At 38.5% G+C, this 24,109-nt stretch overlaps 1 protein-coding gene across 1 annotated transcript; it reads right to left on the minus strand.

The window, feature by feature from the left end:
* Positions 1 to 16,040: 16,040 nt before the first annotated feature.
* On the minus strand, positions 16,041 to 21,815 carry LOC117331155 (histamine H1 receptor-like). Its single transcript, XM_033889751.1, has 2 exons — positions 21,774 to 21,815; positions 16,041 to 18,573 (listed from the first exon to the last, which is right to left on the minus strand). Exons 1-2 carry the CDS (start codon positions 21,813 to 21,815, stop codon positions 17,035 to 17,037), a joined length of 1,581 nt encoding a protein of 526 aa, XP_033745642.1. The 3' UTR covers positions 16,041 to 17,034.
* Positions 21,816 to 24,109: the final 2,294 nt, after the last annotated feature.

The raw sequence follows: 24,109 nt of genomic DNA on the forward strand, positions 1-24,109 counted from the left end.
TATAATGTGGTTTAGGGTTGGCCCCGTCACCACTTCCTGTCTAGTGTACTGATATAAGGTGGTTTAGGGTTGGCCCGTCACTACCTCCTAGTGTACTGATATAAGGTGGTTTAGTGTTGGCCCCGTCACTACCTCCTGTCTAGTATACTGATATAAGGTGGTTTAGGGTTGGCCCCGTCACTACCTCCTGTCTAGTGTACTGATATAAGGTGGTTTGGGGTTGGCCTCGTCACTACCTCCTGTCTAGTGTACTGATATAAGGTGGTTTGGGGTTGGCCCCGTCACTACCTCCTGTCTAGTGTACTGATATAAGGTGGTTTAGGGTTGGCCCCGTCACTACCTCCTGTCTAGTGTACTGATATAAGGTGGTTTAGTGTTGGCCCCGTCACTACCTCCTGTCTAGTGTACTGATATAAGGTGGTTTAGTGTTGGCCCCGTCACTACCTCCTGTCTAGTGTACTGATATAAGGTGGTCTAGTGTTGGCCCCGTCACTACCTCCTGTCTAGTGTACTGATATAAGGTGGTTTAGGGTTGGCCCCGTCACTACCTCCTGTCTAGTGTACTGATATAAGGTGGTTTAGGGTTGGCCCCGTCACTACCCTCTGTCTAGTGTACTGATATAAGGTGGTTTAGTGTTGGCCCCATCACTACCTCCTGTCTAGTATACTGATATAAGGTGGTTTAGGGTTGGCCCCGTCACTACCTCCTGTCTAGTGTACTGATATAAGGTGGTTTAGGGTTGGCCTCGTCACTACCTCCTGTCTAGTGTACTGATATAAGGTGGTTTAGGGTTGGCCCCGTCACTACCTCCTGTCTAGTGTACTGATATAAGGTGGTTTAATGGTTGGGCCCGTCACTACCTCCAGTCTAGTGTACTGATATAAGGTGGTTTAGGGTTGGCCCCGTCACTACCTCCTGTCTAGTGTACTGATATAAGGTGGTTTAAGTTGGCCCCGTCACTACCTCCTGTCTAGTGTACTGATATAAGGTGGTTTAGGGTTGGCCCCGTCACCACTTCCTGTCTAGTGTACTGATATAAGGTGGTTTAGGGTTGGCCCGTCACTACCTCCTAGTGTACTGATATAAGGTGGTTTAGGGTTGGCCCCGTCACTACCTCCTGTCTAGTGTACTGATATAGGGTGGTTTAGGGTTGGCCCCGTCACTACCTCCTGTCTAGTGTACTGATATAAGGTGGTTTAGGGTTGGCCCCGTCACTACCTCCTGTCTAGTGTACTGATATAATGTGGTTTAGGGTTGGCCCCGTCACTACTTCCTGTCTAGTGTACTGATATAAGGTGGTTTAGGGTTGGCCCCGTCACTACCTCCTGTCTTGTGTACTGATATAATGTGGTTTAGGGTTGGCCCCGTCACTACCTCCTGTCTAGTGTACTGATATAAGGTGGTTTAGGGTTGGCCCCGTCACTACCTCCTGTCTAGTGTACTGATATAAGGTGGTTTAGGGTTGGCCCCGTCACTACCTCCTGTCTAGTGTACTGATATAAGGGGGTTTAGGGTTGGCCCCGTCACTATCTCCTGTCTAGTGTACTGATATAAGGTGGTTGATGGTTGTCCCCGTCACTACCTCCTGTCTAGTGTACTGATATAAGGTGGTTTAGGGTTGGCCCCGTCACTACCTCCTGTCTAGTGTACTGATATAATGTGGTTTAGGGTAGGCCCCGTCACTACTTCCTGTCTAGTGTACTGATATAATGTGGTTTAGGGTTGGCCCCGTCACTACCTCCTGTCTAGTGTAATGATATAAGGTGGTTTAGGGTTGGCCCCGTCACTACCTCCTGTCTAGTGTACTGATATAAGGTGGTTTAGGGTTGGCCCCGTCACTACCTCCTGTCTAGTGTACTGATATAAGGTGGTTTAGGGTTGGCCCCGTCACTACCTCCTGTCTAGTGTACTGATATAAGGTGGTTTAGGGTTGGCCCCGTCACTACCTCCTGTCTAGTGTACTGATATAAGGTGGTTTAGGGTTGGCCCCGTCACTACCTCCTGTCTAGTGTACTGATATAATGTGGTTTAGGGTTGGCCCCGTCACTACCCCCTGTCTAGTGTACTGATATAAGGTGGTTTAGGGTTGGCCCCGTCACTACCTCCTGTCTAGTGTACTGATATAAGCTGGTTTAGGGATGGCCCCATCACTACCTCCTGTCTAGTGTACTGATATAAGGTGGTTTAGGGTTGGCCCCGTCACAACCTCCTGTCTAGTGTACTGATATAAGGTGGTTTGGGGTTGGCCTCGTCACTACCTCCTGTCTAGTGTACTGATATAAGGTGGTTTGGGGTTGGCCCCGTCACTACCTCCTGTCTAGTGTACTGATATAAGGTGGTTTAGGGTTGGCCCCGTCACTACCTCCTGTCTAGTGTACTGATATAAGGTGGTTTAGTGTTGGCCCCGTCACTACCTCCTGTCTAGTGTACTGATATAAGGTGGTTTAGTGTTGGCCCCGTCACTACCTCCTGTCTAGTGTACTGATATAAGTTGGTCTAGTGTTGGCCCCGTCACTACCTCCTGTCTAGTGTACTGATATAAGGTGGTTTAGGGTTGGCCCCGTCACTACCTCCTGTCTAGTGTACTGATATAAGGTGGTTTAGGGTTGGCCCCGTCACTACCCTCTGTCTAGTGTACTGATATAAGGTGGTTTAGTGTTGGCCCCATCACTACCTCCTGTCTAGTATACTGATATAAGGTGGTTTAGGGTTGGCCCCGTCACTACCTCCTGTCTAGTGTACTGATATAAGGTGGTTTAGGGTTGGCCTCGTCACTACCTCCTGTCTAGTGTACTGATATAAGGTGGTTTAGGGTTGGCCCCGTCACTACCTCCTGTCTAGTGTACTGATATAAGGTGGTTTAGGGTTGGCCCCGTCACTACCTCCTGTCTAGTGTACTGATATAAGGTGGTTTAATGGTTGGGCCCGTCACTACCTCCAGTCTAGTGTACTGATATAAGGTGGTTTAGGGTTGGCCCCGTCACTACCTCCTGTCTAGTGTACTGATATAAGGTGGTTTAAGTTGGCCCCGTCACTACCTCCTGTCTAGTGTACTGATATAAGGTGGTTTAGGGTTGGCCCCGTCACCACTTCCTGTCTAGTGTACTGATATAAGGTGGTTTAGGGTTGGCCCCGTCACTACCTCCTGTCTAGTGTACTGATATAAGGTGGTTTAGGGTTGGCCCCGTCACTACCTCCTGTCTAGTGTACTGATATAAGGTGGTTTAGGGTTGGCCCCGTCACTACCTCCTGTCTAGTGTACTGATATAAGGGGGTTTAGGGTTGGCCCCGTCACTATCTCCTGTCTAGTGTACTGATATAAGGTGGTTGATGGTTGTCCCCGTCACTACCTCCTGTCTAGTGTACTGATATAAGGTGGTTTAGGGTTGGCCCCGTCACTACCTCCTGTCTAGTGTACTGATATAATGTGGTTTAGGGTAGGCCCCGTCACTACTTCCTGTCTAGTGTACTGATATAATGTGGTTTAGGGTTGGCCCCGTCACTACCTCCTGTCTAGTGTAATGATATAAGGTGGTTTAGGGTTGGCCCCGTCACTACCTCCTGTCTAGTGTACTGATATAAGGTGGTTTAGGGTTGGCCCCGTCACTACCTCCTGTCTAGTGTACTGATATAAGGTGGTTTAGGGTTGGCCCCGTCACTACCTCCTGTCTAGTGTACTGATATAAGGAGGTTTAGGGTTGGCCCCGTCACTACCCCCTGTCTAGTGTCTAGTGTACTGATATAAGGTGGTTTAGTGTTGGCCCCGTCACTACCTCCTGTCTAGTGTACTGATATAAGGTGGTTTAGGGTTGGCCCCATCACTACCTCCTGTCTAGTATACTGATATAAGGTGGTTTAGGGTTGGCCCCGTCACTACCTCCTGTCTAGTGTACTGATATAAGGTGGTTTAGGGTTGGCCCCGTCACTACCTCCTGTCTAGTGTACTGATATAAGGTGGTTTAGGGTTGGCCCCGTCACTACCTCCTGTCTAGTGTACTGATATAATGTGGTTTAGGGTTGGCCCCGTCACTACCCCCTGTCTAGTGTACTGATATAAGGTGGTTTAGGGTTGGCCCCGTCACTACCTCCTGTCTAGTGTACTGATATAAGCTGGTTTAGGGATGGCCCCATCACTACCTCCTGTCTAGTGTACTGATATAAGGTGGTTTAATGGTTGGGCCCGTCACTACCTCCAGTCTAGTGTACTGATATAAGGTGGTTTAGGGTTGGCCCCGTCACAACCCCCTGTCTAGTGTACTGATATAAGGTGATTTAGTGTTGGCCCCGTCACTACCTCCTGTCTAGTGTACTGATATAAGGTGGTTAGGGTTGGCCCCGTCACTACCTCCTGTCTAGTGTACTGATATAAGGTGGTTTAGGGTTGGCCCCGTCACTACCTCCTGTCTAGTGTACTGATATAAGGTGGTTTAGGGTTGGCCCCGTCACAACCCCCTGTCTAGTGTACTGATATAAGGTGATTTAGTGTTGGCCCCGTCACTACCTCCTGTCTAGTGTACTGATATAAGGTGGTTAGGGTTGGCCCCGTCACTACCTCCTGTCTAGTGTACTGATATAACGTGGTTTAGGGTTGGCCCTGTCACTCCCTTCGGTAGATTTCTGGATTAAATAACAAACAGAAGACAAATTATATATATAGTACATACTTAAGTACAGTGGTTGTTTAACGAACCATGTAATAACAAAACAGGTAAAAAATAACTCGGAATGTTTTGAAATCCTGCAAACTAAAACAAAACAGTACAGGAACACCTTCTTTGTTTTAACTGACATAAACTGGAACAAACCGGATGAGTATACAGTCAGCGCAAAATCAGCAATCAGCGAAATAAGCAAGATGACCTGGCAGCACGTCCCCCGTCGTTCACCACACCAGAATTGGGTTATATATCAAGTACGAACCACCAGTCTCATAATCGCCTCTATCACGTCATTAACAAGATTACATTAGTATATAATAATTTAGGCCTGTATAATATCACATTATCATTACTTTGTCACCATAAAATATAATGAAGGATTGCAATCTAGAAGTGGAAAACGCTATATACATGTAATATGTTTCGGTGGGTTTCGTAATACACTGTTTACAGTTTGTCGTTAAACTCCATCCTCAGACACTTCGGTGTCTTTTCTGTACTGAAAAACACCTTTGTCCATCAGTTATATTTGAATTTGTGTTTAATCTTATTCTGAACACTTTTCATCGTGTCTGTAGCTCGGGAAAATATGATATATACTCCATATTTACAAGCACATTTAACAGTTTTGGCGTCCCCGGGACGATCCCTTCAGCGATGTCTGTTTTCCAGTATTGACTGAGGTTTACAATAGAATACCACGAGCAGATATCGCGAGCTCTGAGTGTAAAAAGGACTTCTGGGAACCACAATGTTATTTATCATTTATCTGGTTGTTTCCATAGGTTAAACATATGTTTCGATAATCCACAAGCCGCGATAAATTCTTCAGTAAGTACATGTAGTTGTTCTCTCACTACCAAAGCACATGTGTATCATCTGTATGGTGCCACTATTCAAATCAATTAAAACGCGGCATGTAGATTACGGCAAACCTCGGGGACTAAGCTATATCTTCCATCTACAATGCCAAAGGGTTGTACACGCAATACAAATGTACATTAAAACTTTTCAATACAAATTTAGTCTGATACAGATTAACATGAATTCAGTCTAGGACAAAATGTCAGCATATGTTCATCCAGTCAACACTCATTATTTGTGCGAGTTCCTTGTCGCATTACACCCATTTGAAATGTTATCTTAAAAGAGATATATAATGCTAGTTTGTGAAATGTTAACTGTTAAATTCCAACTGAACCTTCTCTAATCGATGGTACTGGTGGCCATTTTGTAGTAGCGTTGAATTGAATTTGGAGATTTTTTTTGTCCTTACAATTTTGTGTTGAAAGAAGACAAGCGTATTCATAATAGTATTTGAAAAAAAAGCTTAATATGAATATAACTTTTATTCAACTATTTGATATGTGGACAGGAATGCTATATTATAATAAAAATAAACTTTAATTTGAAGTATTCACCCATGACATTGATTATATTGTCTATACTGAAAAATATAATCAAATATATTTATCTATCATTAGGAATCACTCTGACCTCAATTCTAAACCGAAGTGAATGTAAACTCTTCAAAACCCCCAAAATATTCGTTGTGATAAGGAAGTCATGAAGGATATATTTGTGCTTAAACAACCAATTAAAACCAGATGCTTTAGGATTAAACTGTCACACATTAAAACATATCTACGTAATCTTCATTTATGGGAAATAAACTAGTGTATTTTTCTTTTTGTAAAACAATGCTTGTCTAGTCATTAGATAATTTATTTGAATATCAAAGGGTAATCCCCTATATCTACAGGAAATTTCTGTTTATCGTCGATAACATGGTGGTAGTTTATAACACAATCTTTTGAAATAGCCCGATGTTTGTATAGAGGCCATTTGAACCCTTTGGTTTTAAGTTTATATAGATTTAACTAAAGACAAGCCCATAAACAAAAAAAGAAAGCTCTTTGCCAGATTTGGGGTACATGGCATTTAAAGTACCACGTAGTCTCTCTGTCAATTTTACAGCGATCTACCGTCTGAGGGTCTGATGCTCGGCGCTGTTTATTTCATAAAGTACAGTTTAGAGTAAGTGTACGAGATTTAAGTGTGCTTTTGATTTTAAATATGATATGGGACGACACATTAACTATTCTGAACTCTTAGTGATCCGAAATTGATACTTACTTGCTAGGCGACGTGCTACAAAATGTATGTAGAACATAAAAAATGGCCAGGCGTCGCCTTTTGTGAAGACGGACATTACCAATATATCATAAACAATAAGTCCAACCCGTAAAAAAAAACATGATACTCCCATTTAGGAAGGAAACTCTGGAACGACAAAAAATATTTACAGTGATACCATTTGAATACATTAATTACTATAAAATAAAAAAAAAGATAGAAATATATTAGTTATTCCGAATAACGAATAACTGTCCAATTTTACTTTGTTTACAGGGAAATATTTCCAAGTCCTGCGAAAGAATAAAAATGTTTATTCCAACAAAAGGTCAGCCTAAAATTCCATATGTTACGCTATGAAGTGGCATGATTCTGGTAAAAACGCCAGGAAACACTAACGGACATCCAACACAAACCAGAGAAAGTTGCTGCCATTACTGATGTTTTGTCTTGTTTTCAAGTGTTCATCGTCCAAATTGTTATGTGGTGACTGATTACAGCAATCTCATCATGTCGTGTTGTCGCATTGTCGTTTTGTAACCATGTCGCTTTGGCCTGCTGTCGCCTTGTCGCTTTTGCGCGTTCTCAAACCACGACATCTTGACATTCAGTAGATAAAATGTCGGCTTCATCTTTACTCATGTTTATTCCGAAAATATCATTCGCCGATACAAGTTGTCGTTATTAAAACGAGCGATTTCGTCGGATTATCAATTATGTCAATTACGTAGAAAATTTATCACATAATTTTGAACATAAATAACTGGATTCTGAATTCGAATCCCTCTTATTGAATCAAATGTGGATTATTGGAAATCTGAATATGCATAAGGTAAAATGTCATAAGGACATTAACTTAACGAATTTGCATATTGACTAGGTCGTGCGTTTGACTACTATGTTTTATTGCTATGTGAGCAAACATGTTGACTATGCCTTTGCGGATATCCCTCACCACCAGAAAGGCGGACCCCAAGACCTATACATGTTTTTTTTTTGAATTATGACGCAAACGCATATTACAGATAATGCTCATTCCGATTATGCAAAATCATGCCTTGCATTTTGATATTGGAAACAATAAAAAATGCAGGGGTTATGTCATTAAATCGCCAAAAAGAAATATATTTGCAATGCAAAAGAATACATCAACCGTAATCCCACGATTTCTAGTCGAGGCGGTAACGTTGATGGGAATAATACGACGCAAACCTAGTTAAATGATGTATTAAGGCACAAAGAGTCTCAAACTAATTCTGACATGGATGTCTCAGAATAACTTTTACTTACATTAAAAAACTTGTCTTGTTTTATCAGTGTTGTCGACATCAATAGGTCCAAAGATAGCTTTCCTAACTTTAGACTGCACCACACAAATGCATGATTAACCCTGCATTCAAAAGAAGAAAAAGAAGAAGAAAACACACATTAGTTACTTCATGTTGTAACATTTAGTACGCTACAACATGTTATATTTCGATTTATTGGATCACGAGGTACATGTATGATTTTCTATGTACATTTTCTATGTACATTTATTTAAACTAAATATAGAACGACTACACGAACAAGAACGGATTGGTGTCTCAAACGGATGAAGACTCGGCATTATCAACCGAAAGTAAAAGTGTTGACATGGGATACTGAAGAAGTGATGACGATGTACACATCTTTATCAGCTTAAGACAGTTACAACAAAAGTACCGTCTAAGGTAATACAAAATGTATCTACTCGTACAAAATCTCTGGTACTGATATTCTCTTTACTCAGAATAAAAAAAAAAATCAAAAACAACAATTTTGAACAAAGGTGTTGTCAGGAGTTGCATAGTAATCATTCAACACCAATGTTAACCTCTTGTCTGATTTTCACTAGACACTTTAACCTCACCATTGTTATAAGTTATAAGGGCTATCTAGAACTTCCGCAAAGGTTGCAGCACGTTTAGCACTCTTGCCTTTACTAAAAAAAATCCCGGTCGTGGAGGCCTTGTATTCACTATCTTATTTCGTGTTGATGTGCTGTTAACTACTAAGAAGCATGTTGAGGCGCTGTTAACTACTAAAAAGCCCCAACGTGTATATCTGTTTTATGTACTTAGAAGTATTCTTTTTAAAGGAATGAGTTCAATGAAGAACACTGATTTCACGGGAAAAAGCACTTTTATAGGAATCTCAACGCCTTGATAAATAAGGGTCACGTTTTTTTCACACCTATGCCGACACATCGAGATTGGTCTATCGGCTGCCGCAGGTGCATGCCTACATTCTACTTTTTGTGATCATTGTTGGCCGGAGCTGTTTCCTAAGGGGTCACACCTATACATTGTTATCGGTAGTCAGTTAGCTGAGGCGAACGCCAGTTCACCAAGATGAATTCAAAGTATGTTTCAGCTTGCTACGTTACTGCTTCGAATATAATCCAGTTAATGAAAGCCTGAATGAAATTCCAATGAAACATTTTATGCCAGACTGATGCAATACCCAGGAGAGTTCAATGTAATTCCGAGTTTTGTCCAGGGTTGGACTCTTTTAACGACGAGCATTCTGTAGTCTTTATTGATTCCTTGTGGTTTCCCTCGACCTTATATCAAAGACGTTGCACGCTATCCCAAAGATATAGATGCCCTCTTCATAGACTTTACCAGTGTGGCCATTATAGCATTTTTATGGGATAATCAATATTGAAATGTAATTGCAATTTCAGGACAATCCAAAAACATGTGGAAGAGTATTTTTCTCTCATATCTGGCTTTCCAATCGCAATTTTCCCCGTTTCTGCATTCATATATTCAGCGATTTTGAAAATTTACAACCATAAACGCCTGTTTTTTTCTTCAAGAAAACGTGACTGGAAGTGATTTCTCCGTACCCGAAAATAGCAACCTGAGATTGCGCCAAAAAAATCGAAACTTTTCCCGTTGTTTTTGTCATTTTTATGAAAACCAGCTTTTGTTTCAGAGAATGACATTTTAAAAAAATTGATGGGAAGATTTTCATTTTGTCGACGTACATGTAATGACGTCATGTTATTTTTTTGTGGTGACGTCATGATAAAATTAAGAAGCTTTATTACATAGCTAGTCTCCTAATAAAGACACAGAAAACATGAGTTTATTGCATGGGATAAAGTATTTCACCTGTAGCTATGAGAGAAAAGGAAGTGAATATGATAATATGTAAATAGGCATTGCTTAGACGAGTGCGGTGTCTACAGTACACACAAAGTGCAGTTAATAACGTTTATTTAAAATAATATTGTTTTAGATAAAATCTATTTCATTCGTTTTAACACGGACTTATCGATTGATGAAAAATCATTAATAAAGATTAGCATTCGAATGAATTATGCAGTTTAGAGGAAAGACCGATATTATTGGGACTTAAATACCCCCGCATAGAGAGGCTTTCTATTTGAATGTGTGTTGTTTATCAAATATAATTTGTATTATCTGTATTATAAAAATGAAGCCTTTTGGTAATTAAATTTCTGTTATTTATCTCGACAAAATAAACATTGATTGTCTCTAAATCGTGTATGATATACTTTGATAGATCTCTCTAAATCTTTCAGAAAAGAATCACATTAGCCGAAACATATCCGAATTTCAATCGGATTTGGTAGTTACTTCCAGTTCAGACTAAAAAAAACAGCAACAAAAAACCTCGATAAGAAGGAGACTTGGATATCTATTTTTGAGGTACGAACTAACATATCCCCACTATATATCATATTGTAAAATTAGGACCGAGGACATACTCGCTGCTTCCGTGACGAAAGAATTTTGAAGAATAGAATTTCGAGGTTACCATGACTATATTTGTTCGTACATGTTACGAGAAAAGAGCTTCGCTTCTTCCGCCAAAGGCAAAAGAAAAGTAGCCATCATATTTAAACCGGAAAGAAATTACAACAATAAGGATGGCTTGATACAGAGTACAAGACGAACAAGAGAAGCGAGGAAAGTAAAAATAAGACAAACGTAACCATAAATGTTTTAGTGGTGTTCCGGCCGGGATATGGGATCGTCAATGGGAGAATCACAAGCTACGTGTCATTCCTCAATCGGGGGTTTTGTTTGCAGCATACTGATTGTGATATCCTCAGGATTGATAACATTTACGTAAATAGATACGTCTACGAGAGTGTGTTTTCATTCCGGACAAATTACTCGCGGCATTTCAGTTACCTATACGTTACTGTCTCACAAGTGTGGTTTATACCAGAACAAATACACTCCTTTCACGCTACAATATAGCAGACTGACGGTCGACTGTACTCTACCGACACCAGCTTCTCAATGAAGGACGTGTGACTGTGTGAAGTACATCAAACCTTATTGATATACCAACGATCACATCATAGGACGCTGACGATACTTAATTATATTCTTGGACTATAAGGATGAATGGTTCAGTTCAAATAGTAGACATATCATTCTGTTTGTGATTGAAGTAAACTTTTCTTCTGATTGGATAATTATAAGTACATGTGTCCTGTGATTGGATAAATATAAGAACATGTGTCCTGTGGTAGGATCATTATACTACAAGAACTCCTATTGGGTGATTTGTGTTCCAATTGGATAACTGGATGAAAATGTGCGTTTTGATTGGATAACTACGAGTAAGTTAGTTTTATTTGTAACACTTTCTTATGCAAAAACTGTTGATCATACAAGTCACTTATATGAGTTGTAAAACGGTAGTTCGATTTGGATCTGACTATGGATATGTATACTTCTGTTTGTTGGATGTGAATCCGGTCTTCATTTGCGTTTTATAAAGCCCAGTGTGTTTTGCATTTGCAGTGACATGTTTGGTGTGTTTGTCCCATTTAATGCCTTACTGGATTGGTGTGCAATCCACTTTATTTAGGAATATTAACTCTGAAATGAATGTTGTTTACCTCTAAAATAAAAGTGCAAAGGATTTAAGTATTAAGGTGTTATTCGCATAGTTTTAACATGTCTATACAGTCGCATAGAAAAAAATATAATGCTCTTAACTGCAGACTATACGGAACGCGCCTCGTGACCACCCTCGGCTCCAACGACCGGCTTTATCAGATAGTTTGTCCAAACTATATACGTGCTTCCTTATGTACGGATTTACGGAGATTCTTGGAGGTAAAGCAATAAAGTCCTTTTATTGGGGACATTATATTAAGTATAGATGAAAAATCACTAACTACTCAAGATGTTCACAAATTAATCAGATCATCCAGACGCCTTTACTCTATTCCCCATCCCCTCTATCTCTAGCAATCTATCCCGCCTCTCTTTTCGTTATGGATATAGACTCGTAAATGTATTTCATTTTATTTAGAACCTATCTCTGGCAGACTTCAATACCACCGACAAAAGTATACTGCCAAGTAACATGGGAAGGAAATTGATATAGCATAGATGAAAGGAAGGATAATAATGTTTTCTATCAGAGGGCAATACAGAGAGAATTCCAGATTCATATCGGATCAAATCAAATGTTTGGTAAAACTCACGTAATTGATACAAATTTATTTCACATAACTGTTAATGCAGGGGCATTCCTGAAATACTTCACACGACCCCTGTATCAGCATCTTAAGAATTGAAGTTCCAGGCCCTTTTACGTGTGAACGACCTTTCATTGTTGTTGATGCGATAAACAATTGATTGCGAAATGATGTGTTGGCCAAGTGATTCCTGTTTATTCTGACATTTGATTCTTTTTCTCATATACATTAAACCATTAAATGCGTCATTATTTTAATCCAGGTTAAGGTAACCGTCATAGTATATAACACAGGGAGGGGAAAATACGGTCACATATGAGAGGGAGTCGCTTAATTCAGGTGGTCGCTAATGCAGGTTTGACAGTATTTTACGGTGTCCATATCAGAATATTATTCCACATTACTACTGGAGATGAAAAAACGTTAAGAAACAATATGTGTCCTATGTCTATGCAGTAATTCTGTTTTGTGTTAGCGTTCTTATAATTATTTAAACTGGTTTATAATTTGTTACGATGATACCATCATCGTTTGCGATACTAAAAGTCCCTTGGTTCATGTTTATTGCTCAGTTCATTAATTGGCATTTCAAGATAGGAGCTATCTCCGGACACGTTTTTGTCTTTCCGTTCCATGCCTTTTGCTATTGTGGGATGGATGTACAGAATGTGCACTTGTCAGAAAGGAATTTCGAAATTCCAGTAACGCTCCACGATGTTGTTGATATCAAGTATAATATACAGTGTATCCTCAGATATTTACAGCAGACATGGAGACGGTAGGAACCTTTGACGTTGTATATATAGTTCATGTAGAATGCGAACACTGCTGGACATAATAATTAATACCGATCTTTTGGTAACTCGCTAATTCATCCCAAATTGTCGATAGGACATTAACTGCAACGACCAGAGTCACTGGGTTCAAACCTTTGAGAGATACTATCTGAATACTCTGAGCATGTTATACCGGTATGCTTTAGCTGTCAAACATTCAGATTACAGTTCGGCTCATTGTCATCTCCGAGATCAGACTTCTTGTTTACACAAGCCTAACATTGACAAAAAAACAACAACAACAAAACAACACTAGTACTCTGGTTCTTCTTTGTCCTGAGTCACCTTAGGAATCGATCACGGCCAAGCTCGGTAGGATTGACCAAAGTGATCACTAACTAGCTCTGGGATTAAATTTTGTTTCGGTTGGTATGTGCGTGTAATCTTCCATGTTTCTCATTATCTTCAGAGGAAGTAACATTTTTTTCGAGACCGTATTTTCTCCTGAAAATTTGTTGTTTTATGATGGTAATTATCTCCTCTTGAACCTCTTCAAATATTCAATTTCCTTGTGCGATATGAAGTCGGACGTATTCATTGCTAGTGGTTCTGTTCTTACTTAACCCGGATTGAACTAGATTTGTATGGCGGGTGTCGTCGTGACCTAGATTTGTATGGCGGGTGTCGTCGTGACCTAGATCTGTATGGCGGGTGTCGTCGTGACCTAGATTTGTATGGCGGGTGTCGTCGTGACCTAGATTTGTATGGCGGGTGTCGTTGATTTGACCTAGATTTGTATGGCGGGTGTCGTCGTGACCTAGATTTGTATGGCGGGTGTCGTCGTGACCTAGATTGGATGGCGGGTGTCGTCGACAAATAAAAAGACGCTTATTATCCCGGAACACCTGGTTTAATCTTCTTGTATTTGATCAATGATCTCTATGCAAATATATATGTATATATTTGTGCTTCATATTTTACACTCGCTTTATAGATTTTTGGTTAAAATCATGGTTTGTTATGAATTCGGAATTATCTGTTGTTTTATTGCTACCAAAGTATTTTGTTATGTATATTCATATTTGGATATATATGCACATTATGTTTATCTGGTTCCAAAATAATAGGAAAATGGAATAGGTCAAGCTAGTTTATCCTTCGTTTGTTGCCGCAAAAGAAGCGTGAAATGAAAGTCTTGGTTGTTCTTTCTTACCTTAATGATTATAATATATTTTCATTTATAAAAATATAAATCATCAATACTTTTCCACAAGGCCTTTATTGTCTTCAATCTTCCTGAAGAATCCCATAAGGCAGAAAGGCCTTGTGGAAATTTGTAACATCAAACGGCTTTGTTTGTACAAAGAGTACTGTCACGCGCACTAGTGTTCTGATTTCTTGGTACAGAAAATAATCTCTAAGACATGTACTAGCCCGTACTCTGTAATTTCCTTTCGGTCATTCTACGATTATTCTTTGATGAACACATAAGCCAATAAAGCCAGTCTGTGAACGCCGACAGAATTCTGAGATTGTCTTCATGGGTTCTCTTCATCAATCCGTAAATGTTCCCAAAGATCGTAACCAATGTGTATCTTATTCTAACACTAACACCATCCTGTCTTTCAATAACTCATTTATAAAACCATCATTCCTATTGTTATCAGACTTTAAACAAAGCGATAACGAAGTTCCCCCTCGGATTCGATAAGAACAAATTGTCTTGTCTTTGTTAAACTTATCATTCCAACTATGTTGATTATCTAGTGCTACCAACATTGTTAGTTTTAGCGTAACTCATGCTTTTTCAATAACCACGATGATTTTTGGCGTTCAATGACTGGAATCATTATTCCAATGGATTGCGATACGCTTTACAGTCTTAATTCTCCTGAAGCGCGAACCTTGTCGAAATTTAAATCGTTGTTTTTCTTTTCATCTCTGATAACCTGTGTAAAACTTCACGATTTTCTGACACAAGGGATGGAACATTTCTGTCCTCTTCATAGCAAATCCAGTGTTTATACATACGCTTTTAAATCACTACTACGATGCAATTTAACAAAAGTAACTATTAGCTAACCACGTACCATGGCTAACCACGGGTCTTGCTGTTGGCACGTAATTTGTTAAGCTGTTTGTACATTTCGACAAAACATTTGAAAATGCATGTTTCAGGGGCACACAATTGTGCTATGTGTATCATGCGAGATAAAAGATGCATATTTCTGAAAAAATGTCCAAACTCATCGGTTTGACTATTTTCTTATTAAAATACCTCCCTTTATGCCATATTTATGTAATATTATTTACAACCGCCATTTTCATTTCAAGTTCAAAATATAATCAGTGTTTATAAGTATATAAGGTTTCGTGTTCTATAGACTCTTGGGACCGTAAGGCATGGCTATTTTTCAAGTTTGATTATTTGTGTGACTTATAATTGTTTGCTGCCGAATCTTACCAGGAAGTAAGTAACTTGACAGAGTAAACTGTCGGTTTCTGCAGCAAATTATTGATGACTTTAAGAAACTACGTGTACAGACACATATTTTGGTATATTAAATGACCGGTTGTCTGGAAATTTGTGTGTATTTGTTTTTAAGATTCAACATCATTTTCCTATATAGATTACATTCAGAGTGCAGACGAGGGTTTTACATTTCAAGAGTTATTTCCCTTTACTGAAACATTGACGGCTAAGCTATGATCATGGCCTGTTGGTGGGGTAGACATTCTCATCACTGCCGAGGTTATGGGTGTATTGGTCTCTTATGTAACAGTGTACGAGGAACTGGTGACTACAAGAGAATTCTATGTCCAATTACTTGTCTTATACGACACATTTTATGCATATTGTATATAATATACCCCCCCCCCCCCCCCCCCACAAAAAAAAACAAAAAAAAAAAACAAACAACAACAAAAAAACAACAAAAAAAAACACAGAGCTAGGTTTGTTTTATAAATTGTTTAATCACATGTAGATATTCGTCAAACAATACACTTGCATGAAAATGAAAGTTATTTGAAACAAACTCTGGTGGTAACGCGAGTATAAACGTTTCATCTCAGATACAAGCAGTATCGACAATTCCAGTAATTATCTAGCACTTACCGGTACACACGCCTCTGTCACCCTAATTGTTTAGTTCCGTCTTATAATCACTTTATTAATGAAACTGTTTTAGTAATAACTCCACAAACGTTATTTTAAGTGTTTTATATTCACAATGAATTTAGTTCAAGTTAATCAACTAGCACGTCAAGTCATAGAGCCATAAAACACGTTTTATCGATCTCGAGATGAGAGACTTCTGTTTGAAGTATGCGTTACAAAAACTCATGGTATAACGTCAAACTCATAAAATTAAATTTCGGAATATGTCGGTGTTTTGGACATACATTATTAAGAAAGCAATCAGGGAAAATGAAGTTACTCTAATCAACTCTCACTCACTTTTATTTCTCACTGGTTCTTAATTTAGAACTAAATGTTCAAATAAATATAGTACTTTTAGTTAAACAGAATCTATACGGGGATGTCGTGGATTAGGGTATTAACCACATACTCCCCTTTCCGTTTTATCGATTATCGATCATTTCCAGATGAGATTAATCTGTCGATAACCACCCCGTGTCCCGGTCTATAATTTATGTCACCACACTGATGTCTTGAAACACGGAACGCACCATGCACGTGCACTGTTCGTGTCTCTTGTTGGCGCTTGATGAGAACTCCATGAAATAACATTTGGTTCAGTGCAGGCGTTGTAAACTAAAGCAACTTAAAGATAAAGCTAACACTCAATCAAATTTGCATCTATGATGACGACGATGATGATGATGATGATGATGAGGATGATGATGATGATGATGATGATGATGATGATGATGTAGTCACGTTAGATGACGACAATGACTATAATGATGGCAATGAATTCCTGAATGTATTTCGATGTTTGGTCAGTCGTATCTCATTGTGAAACTATTCCTTTCCACCGTCCTAATATTATGGCGTCTACGCCTCTGTTCACGATCTAACCTTAACATCTTACGGAACTTCCGGCGGAAGTTGATATTACACAGTGGATAAAGAACTGGATTCAATGTTGAGTTTAAATATCCAATCCATGTCATTGCAGTCATTAAATCGGGATGTATACAGTTGGGACAAAAGGCAATTACTAAAAATAAAATAAAATATGGCAGGAAGCACAATGTAAACGCGCCCATTATAACTCCCAGCTGTCTCGCCGCTTTTATCTCCTTTTTCAGTGAACTTTGTCGGATATTTTTTATTCTATGTTTGATATTTAGCGTAGTCGACATGCGGCGGTTTGATTCGTCGTCGAACATCAATGCTGACCCACGTCTAGCCCGGCCATTAGAGGAGTTCCGGATGTGCGTCACGCCATTTCCGTCCCGCGTGACGGACACGGTATGGTCGATAATGTGTTCGGCTTGACGCATCTGACGTAAGCCACTTATTAAACTATAATTCTGTCGGTCTTTCTTAGACTTGTAGGCTAATGTCCGTCTCTCCTCACTACTGGAACTGACTGGAGTACCCCCTGAAGATATTGAATGCTCGTTACATATTATAGGGGGACTTATAAGAATTTCTCGAGAAGGTTTCGCACTCATAGGTATATGCTCCTGGTAAAAAAAACGTTCCACTTTTTCTGTCTTCGGATCTAAGACATTCTCGTCATAAATATATTCTACCTTGCACTTTGGATTGAAAGGTTTTTCCTCGAGACATCGTCTTTTGCAGTGTTTACGTTTAGATCTGGATGGTTTTGATTTTCTATTCTTTTTAGATTTCTTAGAACGTACAAGATTGTTCGGTGCGAGTTTGATAGAAGAGTAATTACTAGAATCTGTTTTTATAGAATGGTTTTCATCAGAATATGAATCCAGTCTACCATCACTACTATTGTCTAGAGTTGGAGAATCCGGGTTGTATTGCATATCTGCTATTACTGGTCTGGCGTACCTTTGACCTAGTTCCAGTGCGGATCGCTTTCGTATCTCGTGAAACACTTTCCCGTATAAGCTATACATTATTGCAAGTGGAAGATAGAAATTAAAAAAGGCTGTTATAACTTTGAATACAGAATCGTGCGCGTATTCCGTGTCACACACATTGGACTGCACTCTCCTCACGCCATTGTTTGCTATATGGTGCCAAGATACTATAGGAATAATCCATAAACTTGATAATAGCCATACGATTGATATCATCCGCAGCGCCCTCCGTTTTGTCCGCTTCCTGAGATATTTTAAAGGGGAGGTAACTGACCAGTAACGATCCACACTGAGAATGAAGAGATTTAATATCGAAGCGGTGCTGGCAGTGTAGTCAATGACAATCCAGATTTGGCAAATTGCCACCCCGAACATCCACTCCTCCGTGAAGATGTAGATGGCGCTGACAGGCATGACAAAAATCCCTACGATGAGGTCGGCAACAGCTAGACTCACAATGTACATGTTGCTCACCTGTTAAAGAAACAAAATAATTTAGAATCAAGGACGCATTGCATAATTCAGGTAATACTACAGTGGTATTATAGTATGTATAAAGGCAAGGTGTGAACCCAGAAATGATAGCACTAACTGTTGAAGATTATGTCAGAATGGGGTCTTTTCGAGTTACATGTATTACCGTTTTCTTACCGATATATTGATGGTCACCTGAACTTTGTCATACTTGTACGCAATAACAAGGTGCTGTGACGAGTAACCTCGTTAACCGACATAACCTATCATCAAAACAAGGTTTTACTGGCTATACTAAGACCATTACAAGGTAAGGCAATTAACGCTAGTCACCAAATAAGGCAAGGACATAACATATTGTCAACTTCCGAGAAACACGTCAGCACACTGTGGAAAACACATCAAAGTGTTAACGCGGACTATAAAGTTGTGGTCATTTAAAGCATTACGGGTTAAAAGTTTGGAGACAAGAAACATTGACTAATCTACCATAGTGACACTTTGCTCGGAGATATAGAAAAGGTAGAACTATATGTGACCCTGAGATAGTTATACAAAACGTAAGAGTTCTGCCAAAAAGGCACTGATATACATGTTAGTGTAGACGGACTGATGTGTTATTGGTAACATCTAGAGTAGTGAGTTACATATCTGAACTTATTATCTGAACTGTATTATCTGAACTATAATTTCTGAACTACATTATCTGAACTACATTATCTGAACTATATTATCTTAACTTATTAATCTGAACTTAATAGTCTAAGCTATATTATCTGAACTATATTATTTGAACTTTACTACCTGAACTGTACTACATGAACTTTATTATCTGAACTATATTATTTGAACTTTACTACCTGAACTATACTACCTAAACTAAATCATCTGAACTATATTCTGGTTTAAAGATCATGGATAGCCGCGTTAAAGGTCATCTATATAGGAAAATAGCCTAATAGATGTGTCTACAACACGGCCCATGGTGAGCCATGATACATACTATATATTGATCAAGTTACCTCTGTTAAATCGCACCATTCTAGTGATTGATAGGTTTGTAAGATATCACTGGATTTACTATTTGAATGCCCTTCGATAAAGTTTATAAAAGCAATTCTTTCTAAGAATATAAGTAATTTCCAAATAACATTTATAGAAAAACTTTTTTTTATCAAATCAAGTAGACGTCATCTCCAGATTTGTATACATGTATGCCTAATAGAAATATATATATATATATATTTTTTTTAATTTTTTTTTTTCAATTTTCTGTTTCCAACAAATTCTGACAATCTAACTATTGAAATATAGCCATTGTTTGAAAGGAAGGAGTAAGTACGGGCGCGTTTATATATTTATGACAATCTGTAAAATGTATATTTTCTTATTGAGTTAACAGAATATTCTGAAAGGGATAGAATTGTTTATGATGAAAAACAATGAATCCCATGAATTCTTTTCGAGTACACGAAACTTCAAACCCAATGGAATGACCATAAACGTGTTCAGCGCAGTAATTATCTACGCACCAACTATGGTCAATCATATTATGTTACCAAATTGGAGATTTTCCTGACGTTATTATTTTTTCCTCTATTAAATCCTACCTTTGTTGAATCTGTAGGCGTATTTGTTTTAAACTCAGAGAATTTATTAAATTAATCTCGTCTTAATTTGTCTTTGTTGTACGTACATATGTACATTTCAATGACATTTATATCGACATTTTCTGAGTTAATTTGATCAACTGTGTTTTCTTCCTTCACTTTTATAACTATGATGAGCGCAGCCCAGTTCCGATAATAGTGTAGAGTACATGTTAACTGGCTGTTCCAGTAAAAGTACACTACTTAAAAAACAGCCGATACCGATATCCATAACCATATATTTTGATAGAGATAACGTGTATGATTATATAAAAAGCCTGGTAATGCTCGCTGAAATACTTAACTATACTTTGGAGGATTTATGGCCTGATTAAGATAATTTGATGGATTATAAAAACTATATTAAGCATAATTAGGGCGTTTCTGAGGACTCGGTTCTCTGTTGATTCTTCCTCCTGATATTCTGCCTCATCAGCTTAACATCAACTTCAGAAATGATGATAGAAATATTGATAATAAAAAAAAAAGATGTTTGAAGATTAGATATCAGTAAACAGTGATTTTCTACTTTGGAGAATTGGATTCTGGTTAAAGTAACTACTTTGGCAATAGTGTTAAGACAAACAGCATATCTATGCTTTGAAAAAATGAGTTCTTCTTAACAAGAAGTATAAAAAGAAAAAGGAATACCCAGAATAACCAGAAATAAATTGTAAAACAAAATGGTATCGTGGATCAGTTGGTAGAGCAATGTCAAAAGCACAATGACAAGTGTTCGAACCTCGTTCCTTAGGTGTTCCGACCTACAAGCAAGGGGGTTTAAAATAACCAAACAAGATGGTTTTATAAAAAAAAAAGCACAACATAAATTCGAACTTTAATATGCCTTCATTGTACCAAGTACATCTTTTATAAACAAATTCACAACAACCCGTTCATGTAACAAGGGTAGAACCAAAGTAATATTCCGTCGCTGAAGCATGCTTTCCAGAGGATTTAATATGTCAAGCAGTGATAAGGAAATTAGGGAACTCTATCACCAGAAAGCTAGAAATAAATCTGAACTGATCGGCATTTACGCCAGGGGCAGCTTTTCGCTGTAAAGTAAGCACGAGACGTGTCAGGGAAGACTCGCGCAGTGTTGCTTTACTGTTGCTATACCAACCAGCACTGTCTATTCCTTATTGGTAAAGGATTAACGGGGTATTGCAGTGGACACAAGGGAAATTCGGACGTAATCAGAAGACAGTTTGCCCATGCCTATGTAATCTCCCCGAGGGGAGCGAGCTAGAACGAACGGCTCATTCGCGTCCTAGTTTTAATAACGGCCATACATTTCACGTGCATGCCGAGAATGAATAAAAACAAACTAGTATGTTTTCTGGAAGAGTAACGAAATGTAAGGTTTCGTATTTGTTGCAGTAAGACTTCACAGTCGTCAGGGTATTGTGTCTTCGCCATATTGGAGTCTTCAATTAACCCTCGTTTAAAACTAAATCTAACTGTCGTAAATCTGGGTAGATTTGTTATTCTAGAACCTACTGACAGTTAAGTTGGTCACTGGGCGGCCGATGGTAGGTCCGTACTCACGAAACATCCTGGTGGGGCGTATCCACCGATTCCTTTCGACATTTCGTCAAAATATCTTTGTCGCGTATAAAAGACGCATTTTAAAAGTATTTTTTTACCCATAACTCAGCATTGAATCTCACTGCGCAGGTGCTTTTTAGCGACGAAATGACCGGGGAAAAAACATTTGGAACTCAGACAGACGAAATGCTACGCCCCACAAGTCTACTTTGTCTGTTCATCCGTTAAACATCTGATCTACTGGACGTCCACCTATTGAACGGGGGATGATATACATATGGATATTGTTTGGTTGGGACTTACTCCGCCATTTAACCTACATTGTATGTCATACGGTTGTGTTAGTGTGTTGAATTTCGATAAAATAAGCTATTGTCCCCATTGAAGGTTGTTCTCAACAGTGGAGCACCAATCTCACGTCTCTGGTTAAACAGGAATAAACGTCATGACATCCATTGTAAGTTAGGTCTCAGAATGATGTCCTATAACCATTAGACTAATACATACTGTAGTTCAAGTCCGTATATACATCACGTGTTATGTTCACCAATAGATGAATTACGATTTCCTACTATTGGTGTGTCCAGTTTCATTACTAGTTATATCGGTCACATTTAACACCATTTACTACTATTATTGGTTTGTATTAACAGTTAATTGCTAGTTATATCGATCACATTTAACACCATGTACTACTATTATTGGTTTGTATTAACAGTTTAATTACTAGTTATATCGGTCACTTTTAACACCATTTACTACTATTATTGGTTTGAATTAACAGTTTAATTGCTAGTTATATCGGTCACTTTTAACACCATTTACTACTATTATTGGTTTGTATTAACAGTTAAATACTAGTTATATCGGTCACTTTTAACACCATTTACTACTATTATTGGTTTGAATTAACAGTTAATTACTAGTTATATTGGTCACTTTTAGCACCATTTACTACTATTATTGGTTTGTATTAACAGTTTAATTACTAGTTATATCGGTCACTTTTAACACTATTTACTACAGTGTGTGATAATAGTTTAAATATTAGTTATATCGTTAATTTTATATTTTAAATACAAATTCCTTTCTATTCTTCTATTAGTTTGTAGTGTTATTATCATGACCCCTGTGTAGTGAAAAATAGACTTCGGAAATGGAGTACATCTATATGGTTTGGAGAGAATTTATTGGTGTTTTAGAGCGTCTTCAAGGGGTTTGGCTGTAACAAATAAAGTTAACAAAGCAAGATTGTAATTTGCGTCAAGATGTCTTTGTCACAAGGGAACAACAATGTGTCTGTGATCACTATTTAACTCTCTGTCCTACAGACAAGCTTACATTAAATCGTGACAAAACTGTTTCTTGGTTGGGAGTTTGGATTGTGAAACTGATTCTTTTTGATCGAAATTCCCATGGTTTGTGCAATATAATCACACTGACAAATTCATTACAAGCTTAGATCCATCCGAGCCTTATGGATTTAACCAATCCAGACATAGTCCTTACACATAGCATTCTCCCAAGCCGACGTTAAATTTTCCACGTCATCAGAACGAATATACACTAATGTATATTTTGTCCTTATGTACTTACATATGACATAAAGCTAACGTGGGAAAGACGCACCTATATAGAGTATGACACCATCTACTTTAATAGACTGTTAACACGTGGTATTGATAGTAGTAGTAATGTCTTAAATGAAATCCTTCTTAGTTCTGGTGGAGTTAGAGTTTGTCCCAATTGTTCGCCTTAGTCTTTTTTCATGTACATTAAATTCATATTCGTTTTCATAAATCAGTGATCTGTTCAGTTAATTGAGTATTTAATCTAATCAAATGAGGATTATACTCCGAATTACAAACCTGATGACTGATTACTTTTAATGAGTGTTCAGAGCGCCGCCTTATGTAAGGAACTACTACTAAAGCAGGCAATCAGTCTAAATGGAAGCAAGAGTAATTCTATAAGCATAGAGAGACATTTAACCTACAAGCTAGCAAACATCTCATGAGACGCAAGGCAGGGACAGGGTCATACGTAGGTCTATATCGCTCATATAGATAAAGCCACTTCGTTAAAAAATATACTATGACATATCAATGACCGCGCCGCACTTTTGAAAAAAATTGCGGACACGAATTCTTCATCGTAGGGTTCTCTTTTTATTAGTAAAATATATATTTCGCTTTCTGGGAAACATTCACCTCGTACTACGTGTGGAAATACTGATGGTGGCCAACAGGCTTCGTAAGTTATCTCCAATTTACTGAACATCGCGGAACGGCACAGAGTCATAATAAAACATTCCATGCAAGCACGTCATTTACAGA

This window comes from Pecten maximus, chromosome 7 (assembly GCF_902652985.1).
Source record: "Pecten maximus chromosome 7, xPecMax1.1, whole genome shotgun sequence".
NCBI classification, from domain to species: Eukaryota; Metazoa; Mollusca; class Bivalvia; order Pectinida; family Pectinidae; genus Pecten; species Pecten maximus.